At 35.2% G+C, this 9029-nt stretch overlaps 1 protein-coding gene across 1 annotated transcript; it reads left to right on the top strand.

The window, feature by feature from the left end:
- The first annotated feature begins 1691 nt into the window (after window positions 1-1691).
- On the top strand, window positions 1692-5783 carry LOC127971842 (toll-like receptor 13). Its single transcript, XM_052575097.1, has 2 exons — window positions 1692-1847; window positions 2536-5783. The coding sequence occupies exon 2, from the start codon at window positions 2613-2615 to the stop codon at window positions 5415-5417; it is 2805 nt and encodes a 934-aa protein (XP_052431057.1). The 5' UTR covers window positions 1692-1847; window positions 2536-2612; the 3' UTR covers window positions 5418-5783.
- Window positions 5784-9029: the final 3246 nt, after the last annotated feature.

Raw genomic sequence — 9029 nt, 5'->3', positions numbered from 1 at the left:
CATGTAAGAATTAAGTTAATGATATCAAGGATTAAGTGTATTACTAGTTGTAATTTCATTGTTGGTATGATAAACTAATTTCTGAGAGTGATGACGTCATTGTTGATATCAGGAATACACCTCGTTACTAGTGGAAATGTAATTGTTGATATCAAGAATTAAATTGTTGATATCAACAATTCATATGTTTAAATGTTAAAACGGCGCGTATTTCTGATATGTGAAATCGGAATTTCAACTAGTAAGAAAGCAATTCTTGATATCAACAATTAAATTTGAATGGCAGCCTATGGTGACATTTAACTAGTGAAAATACAATTACAGATATCAAGAATTAACATTGTTACTAGTGGAAATTGAATTGTTGATATCAAAAATAGCAATTGTTACTAGTAGGAATCTAATTCCTGATATCAAGAATTAACATTGTTACTAGTGAAAATTTAATTATTGATATCAAGAATAGAAATTGTTACTAGTGGAAAAGTAATTGTTGATATCAAGAATTAACATTGTTACTAGAGGAAATTGATTTGTTGATATCAAGCATACATATCCTGTGAATGAATAAAAGTTAATTCGGCTTGCCACAGGGGCGGACTGGCCATCTGTGTGATCTGGAGAATCACAGAACGGCCGGTACTCCAGGACGGCCGGCGGGCCGGCCCACCACCCGCCAAGCATGCAGTCATCACCGTTTTTCCCCCCACTAATCTGTTTTTACACTCCAGTACTGTAGGTGGCAGCAATGCACTGCACTGGCCGTGGCCGCCAAGTAAGGAGAAGAAGAAGTGGAAGAGTAGGAAAAAACCAACAGCAAAGACGTTAACGTCAGATAGAAGCATAGAAACAAACAAACAATATGCATAATGCGGCCGCGGGTAAAAAAACGGAAAGAAAAGGGTGGGGCTGAGAAGGCTTGAGAAAAAAAAGTGGAATTTAGATACTGAAGCCACTAAATGTCCCAAACTAACTGAAATATATAACAGTATTTTCCAGTAGCAGCACCTCTCAGATAAATAACAGTGAAGAAGTGAGCCAGACACCTATGCAGCATCATGCCACCAGAGATGAAGATGAGGGACAGAAAGATGAGCTGGTTCCACAGGCAGATCCAGATCCAAGTATGGAACATGAGAGGAGAAAGAAAGTTACTTGCTAGATATGATGTTAGGAAGTGATATTCAGGTTGCTACATTTTTAATGATTACAGTAGTTAAAAAAGCTAAACTTTTAGCTGTAAAATGTTCCATGCTATCTTAGAATAAAACCTGTTTTTTTTTTTTTTTTATCCATTCCATCGTTTGTTTATTCAGGTTGAGCTGAGACCAAGAGCAGAGAAAGACACCCACTCCAGCTCAACATTAAGTCAACATCAGTGCTATTGCTATAATTTAGATGGTATAGTATCATGAGCCACAATTAAAGTCTCGTGACACTCATGCTAGGCGTTATTGTTGTTGTTGTCGAGTTTACGCGCACCGATTGCTTTGGGCCGGGCCTAGTCAAAGTCCAGGGCCGTTTTTTAGTCCCAGTCCGTCCCTGGCTTGCCATAAGCAAACACAATATCGACATGAATACAGTAAGAGCTTCATTTCATGGGACCTTTCATGGGAACGTTTCTGTTTAGTCTGTTTACAACATTCAACTTCCTTCATTTCAAATCCTTATTCCTTCTTGACCTTTTTCACAGTATAATTTATGGCAATAAGAAGGGGAACGACACGAAACACAAGGGGTTCAGTTCCTGAAAATGAAGGAACCTTAAAATGAAGGTTTTGAATCAACGCTACAGATGACACTGCTTTGTGATTATTTGACCTGCATTTACTTGAAATTATTTAAAGGTAAGTGATCAAAAAATTCATCAAGACTTGTGAAATCATTGTAAAAGGTTTGGCAATCATTTATACAAGTTGATTTAAATTAATTCATACTGCTTCAATGATATTACCCATTTTGACGGAGGTCCTTTTTCTTTGTTTTAGTGTTCCTTTACAAAAATTTTTTTTTAAATGTTACATTTAAATCAGAAAATAACAGTGCTGTATTTTAGAGAGTGTTAAATAAAGACAGCTATTATTTCTGAAGAAAATAAGTCTCTTACTTAAGTAAGCACAAAAAAGTTTGGATATTAATTTACTAGACAACCAGTTGCTGTTGGAAAATTAAGTAAATAAGCTTCCCTCCACAGAAAAAAAGAGTAAACATTACTAGTTAAAACCTAATCATAAGTGTCATATGTTTTCTCTTGTCCAGTTAACTTGTATTAAAAGTCTGTGTAACCCAGAAGAAAAGTATTTACATTTAGTCAACAGATTTCCTAACATTTTGTAAGTAGAGTCAACCTCATTCATTGCATATTAAAATGTTTTGTACAGTGCAATGTGCATACTGTAATTTGTATAGTCTTCACTTGAATTTAGCAGAACATAATTCTGTGTGATCTGCCCAGTGACTCAATGGTTTATTAACTGATGCATCATTATTACCTTTGCATTATCACTACACTTACACTGGTTTTCTCTTTCTTAGGAATAGAGAGGCTAAGAAATTCAACTGGATGTTAAATTCCATTTACTGTAAGTGATCATATCAGGGTGAATCTCAAAATGTCTAAGAGAGAACATGGTTTGTGTTTCAGTAAATACCGTAGTTTGACCTCATGGCTGCTCTACTGCTGTATTTTCATCAGTCTTGTAAATGGATACTCAGTAAAGAACTGCACTGTTAGAGGGTCTTTAAAATATGCACAAAACATAAATGTGTTTTGTGATAAGAGGTCCCTGCATTTCGTACCAAGGAATATACCGGACAAAGCCACATATTTGGACATTTCAAATAATGTCATACAGAAGATAATCAAGGAGTATTTCTCTCAACTGTCTAATCTTAAAAGTCTTAATGCACTACACAATAAGATCCGGGAAGTGGAAGAAGGAGCATTCAGCAGTTTGGTGGCTTTGCAGGAGTTAAATCTGGCCTACAACAAGCTGACAAATATCTTGGGAGGAATGTTTCAGAATCTGGGAAATCTCACTGTCTTACATCTAAATGAAAACTCGATCACAAATATTCACTTCTCTGCATTTTCACCCCTGGTCAGTTTAAGAAAAGTTAATCTGTCCAGAAATCATCTGAAGAAAATCAGCAAAGTTCAGCCTCTCTTTTTATTACCACAATTACAGGAACTGCACATTGGGAGTAATGGCTTCACCTTTTTTCAGACCTCGGAGCTGTCCAACATATCTGTGAGACTACAAGTTCTGGATTTATTTAAAAATCCTTTGAAAGTGTTCAGTATCACTGCCGATATTTTCCCTCACCTTGATAATTTGGTCTTGGCTTTTATTACTGGAAACATGACGTGGGATGTACAGGACAAAAGATATCTACAAAGTGTGAAACATCTAAATTTAAGTGGAATACAATTGCCCTTGGAGAAGATCAAAGATCTCATACAAACCTTCAACTCTTCATTGGCCAGCCTGAGGTTACACTTTCTGGGGGATATAAAAGTGAGAGCTTTGATAAGAGACGTCTGCCTGATTTCATCTTTGAAATTTCTAGGCTTGCAGTGGAACAATATTACATCCATATCAAAAGACGAGATGCAGTTCTGCACACAGTTAACTGAGCTTGATCTCTCTAATAACAAACTATACAGTGTCCCTGCTGTCATCAGCAGCCTACCAGGTCTTCGTTTTTTGGACCTCACCTTCAACAATATAAAGAACATAAGTAGTGTTGATTTTGCTAACTTAACCCAATTACAGACCCTTCAGATCTATAGCAATGAAATATCTTTTATTGAGGAATTTGCTTTTAAACATCTGAAAAACATAACAACTCTAATGATTGGATCTAACAGACTCTCTCTCAACAGATATTTTAAAAGAGATCTTCAAAAACTTGAGATTTTGGATCTAGCAAATAACAAGCTGGACTCTGTCCGTAGGGGACATTTTGACTCCTTGAATTCACTTAAGAATTTGTCTCTACCAGACAATCAAATATCATTTATTGAAGCAGGGTCCTTTAATGAACTGACCAATTTAATTTTCCTGAATTTGCAATCAAACAAGCTCTCTCAGCGTTCAATAAAAGCTTCTGTGTTTTCCAAACTCCCAAACCTGAAAACACTTCTGCTGAACAATAACTATATTTCATATAACAGTCAAGAGCCTCTTGAACAACCACCCTTTCAATATCTGAAAAAGCTAAAGACTCTGAACATTTTTAGCCAAGGTCATAAAGGAATGCTTTATTTACCTTCAAACCTTTTCAAGGGATTGTGGCATTTGGAAGAACTTCAAGCAGAGAATCTTAATATAAATTCTTTACATCCAGATACATTTACTTATACTCCTTATCTGTGGGTACTGGATCTTAGCAGAAATGATTTTATTTTACTCACAACAAAAATATTTCTGCCACTTCATGTCCTAAAGACACTCCACCTGTCTAAAGTTGGCTTGCAATCTTTGGACTTTCTTATAAATGCAAATCTTAGTAAACTACATCTGTTGCATGTAAGCAAGAATGCATTATCAGTCATTAATGAGACAGTGATCCAGTCTTTTCCAACATTGATTTACCTTGATCTACGAGGCAATTATCTCTCATGTGACTGTACCAATGCCTGGTTCGTCAACTGGACCATTAGTAGCAATGACACAGAAGTTGAAAGTGCTTATGAACTCACATGCAATTACCCAGACAAACTCAAAGGACATAAACTCATGGATCTTAATATAGGTTCATGTAATGTAGATGTTGGGTTTTTCTGTTTCATTTCCACTGCCACACTAGTCTCTGTGACCCTTCTTTGCACTTTTCTCTTTCACTTCCTCAAATGGCAGGTTATTTATGCTTACTACCTTTTTCTTGCTTTACTCCATGATAACAAACAGCAGAGAAAGCCCAATGGTTTGCAGTATGATGCTTTTATTTCCTATAACGTTCATGATGAATTGTGGGTAATGAGGGAACTGTTACCTCAGTTGGAAGGCGAGCAAGGCTGGAAGTTGTGTCTGCATCACAGGGACTTTGAACCAGGCAAACCAATCATGGATAATATTGTTGATGGCATTTATAGTAGTCGAAAAACCATCTGTGTGATTAGCCGCCACTACCTGGAAAGTGAGTGGTGTTCCAGAGAGATCCAAATTGCTAGTTTCCGTCTCTTCGATGAGAAAAAAGATGTTCTCATCCTGGTATTCCTGGAGAATATTCCAAGTCACCAACTGTCTCCGTACTACAGAATGAAAAGACTAATCCAGAGGAAGACATATCTCAGCTGGCCTAAACCAGGAGAGGACACCAGGGTCTTCTGGCAGAAGCTGAGAATAGCTCTGGAAACCAAAGGCAACTCAGAAATGGAGCCTCACATTGGCTGGGATTTAGGGGTCAACTAGCTGTATATAACTGAGGAAAATATTCTGCCAACTTTGTTGTTTAACTGCTTTTATCTTTATCTATATCATTTTTTTCCTTCCTTTGTAGAGCATTATTGATTGCAATTATTTCTTATTTACCAAATACATGTATTTGTGGTTAAATCAGGGATTTAATAGTTTATATCTTTTCATTAACAGTAATTTTTTTTTGTCATTGTTTAATGAGAATTCATTTGTTTTGATACTGTATGCAATCTGGGTCACCAGAAGTCATATCATGACTAATGTATTGTTAAAACTCTATAAATGACAGACGTCTTTGATGCAGAAATGCATGTTGAATTATTCTATTCAAAATCTTGCATTAAAGTGACATGACCCATACTCAGAATTTGGGCTCTGCATTTAATCCTTCCATAGTGCACACAAACAGACCATGACATGGCAGGGGTGTTCGGTCTTTTCATTTTTCTAGTCCTGATTAAACACGCCCGAGCCAGCTAATTAAGGTAATTAAAATCACTGAAAATGTCTAGAGAAGAACTGAGACGAGTGATTTTCTTACACAGTCGACAACTTGTACTGTAAATCATCAGTCCTATAGCACTCTCTACTTGTAAGGCACTGCACTTACCAGTAAAGTCTAACATCCGAATGATAATAGAAGTAACTCATAAGCATTTAATGTAAAAATAAAGACTTTATAGTTTTGTTTAAAATTTTTACATAGTTGTATATGGATAAACTCAAAGGTGAAAACATGACCGCCATCATTTAAAATCAATGTGAGTTTTATATATTTAAAGTTTTATAGCCTAGTTTTATTCATTTAAAATGTTATTTTTAAAAATAAATAATTAGTTGTCTACATTGATATACATTTAAATATAAAAAAAGTCTTCAATGTTTTGAGGTCGAAATGATGAAGCATGTGACACATTATTGAGATCTTTTTACAAGTTCTTAGATTTGACCACAACCCATGCAGTATTGCCACATCAACCATCACCCAGTTTTATAAATTTTGTATGATTGAGTTAGTGATCTAAGACCAGACTACAAGCCAGACACTAACAAATCTCGGTAACACTTTATTTTACGGTGTCCATAATACAGAGTAATTACCTCATTAAGTACTTAGTAGTAGATGGTGTAATAACATGCAACAAAATGTACTTAATATGTAACTAAGTTATGGAACAGCATGTACTTACAGATTGTAATTATGCACATGTAATAGGCAGCAACTGTTACACTTATGTAACAGGGCCAGTCCATTACACAGCTACCTACTGATGTAACAAAAGATCTTGTTACAGATGTGTTACATATGTAATTATATAAAAAGCACTTAGTACTACACAATGTAACAACAAGTACCTACATATGTTACTAAGGTGTGGAAAAGCCTCTGGTTACATATTGTAATTTTGTATGTTCTGTAGGCTGCTACGCGTATGAAAGGGCAAAGTTGATTACACAGCTGTTGGTGTAACAGGGTGATCCAGACCTTTTCAAATATTTATTCTCACAAAACACTGCTACATCAGAAGAGCAGAATTTTTTCCACAATTAGGATCTGCATGAGCACAAACCATCCCAACAGAAGGTAAAATGGTAAAACAATAGCTTCTCTTCCTCTTCTTTCCATATCAATTGATATGAGCTGCATAGATGGGTGTAAGTCAGATGTGAATGAATCAATGGCTTACAACCCATCAAGTTCTGTAGTAGGCCTATGTGTTGTACTTCAGTTTGTACCTTGCCATCTTAGTTTGAATTAACTTGTCACATCTTAAATACATGTGCTAGCTTCCCAATAACATTTAAATTACAGAATATTACATGGGACCAGCATAAAATAAAGTGTATCAAGAGTGTACTTAAGTGTACTTCATAATGTATCTACATACCTTATCCATTTGTAACGTATTTTGAATCGACTCACTAGTTCACAGTTTCAATACATGCACTAGCTTTCTAATTACATTTAAATTACTGAATATTACACTGGGATAAGCTACGTAAAATAAAGTGTATCAAGAGTGTACTTAAGTGTACTTCATGTGTATCTATACCTTATCCATCTGTAACGTATTTTGAATCGACTCACTAGTTCAGTTTAAATACATGCACTAGCTTTCTAATTACATTTAAATTACAGAATATTACACTGGGATAAGCTACGTAAAATAAAGTGTATCAAGAGTGTACTTAAGTGTACTTCATAATGTATCTACATACCTTATCCATCTGTAACGTAGTTTGAATTGACTCACTAGTTCACAGTTTAAATACAAGCACTAGCTTCCTAATTACATTTAAATTACAGAATATTACACTGGGATAAGATATGTAAAATAAAGTGTATCAAGAGTGTACTTAAGTGTACTTTATAATATATCTACATACCTTATCCATCTGTAACGTAGTTTGAATCGACTCACTAGTTCAGTTTAAATACATGCACTAGCTTTCTAATTACATTTAAATTACAGAATATTAAACTGGGATAAGCTACGTAAAATAAAGTGTATCAAGAGTGTACTTAAGTGTACTTCATAATGTATCTACATACCTTATCCATCTGTAACGTAGTTTGAATCGACTCACTAGTTCACAGTTTAAATACATGCACTAGCTTTCTAATTACATTTAAATTACTGAATATTACACTGGGATAAGCTACGTAAAATAAAGTGTATCAAGAGTGTACTTAAGTGTACTTCATGTGTATCTATACCTTATCCATCTGTAACGTAGTTTGAATTGACTCACTAGTTCACAGTTTAAATACATGCACTAGCTTCCTAATTACATTACAGAATATTACACTGGGATAAGCTACTTTAAATATTCATGTGCAAAACATAAACATTTTTTCATTTATCTGACGCTTTTATCCAAAGCAGCTTACAATTGCTATATATATGTCTGAGGTCACACGCCTCTGGAGCAACTAGGGGTTAGTTGCTCAGGGACACGTTGGTGTCTCACAGTGGATTCAAACCCGGGTCTCTCACACCAAAAGCATGCGTCTTATCCACCACCCCTTGTGAATAACAATTGTGCACTCAACTGTGTGCTGAACAGAGCGGGATGTGGAAAAAAAAATTAATACACGCAAACCTTAATGACCGGTTTCACAGGCAGTGTTTAGATTAAGCCAGGATTAGGCCTTAGTTCAGTTAGGACATTTAAGTAGCTTTTATAAACGTTACTGGTGTGCATCCTGAGACAAAACAATGGCACTGTCATATTTCAAGATGCATCAGTGCACGTTACTTTCAATTAAAACAGCTCAAACATGCATTTTAGCCTAGAACTAGCTTAAGCTTTGTCTGTGAAACCAGGGAATCCACCTGCCTATCAAAGCATTGATGGAAATGAATGATGTAAGCAGATTTATACAATTCAAAACCTTTATTACTATGCTTTACAACAATGTAACACTAGAATAGAATGGCTTTGAATACATTGCTAAGCAAAACATTTTACTTGAACACATTTTAAATGCATTCTAACAGTGGAACTGCTTGTGAAATTAATTAAATGAATAAATAAAAAAAAAAAAAAAAATAGCCCCAATATAAAACTTTAACATTATTATACTATTAAATATTAAGGGGC

This window comes from Carassius gibelio, chromosome A4 (assembly GCF_023724105.1).
Source record: "Carassius gibelio isolate Cgi1373 ecotype wild population from Czech Republic chromosome A4, carGib1.2-hapl.c, whole genome shotgun sequence".
Taxonomy (NCBI): domain Eukaryota; kingdom Metazoa; phylum Chordata; class Actinopteri; order Cypriniformes; family Cyprinidae; genus Carassius; species Carassius gibelio.
The sequence above is the reverse complement of the archived record's forward strand: the minus strand, read 5'-3'. Positions and strand labels throughout refer to the sequence as shown.

Coding starts and splice junctions, on each gene's coding strand:
- LOC127971842 (XM_052575097.1), top strand. CDS start 2,613: ATGTCTAAGAGAGAACATGGTTTGTGTTTCAGTAAATACCGTAGTTTG.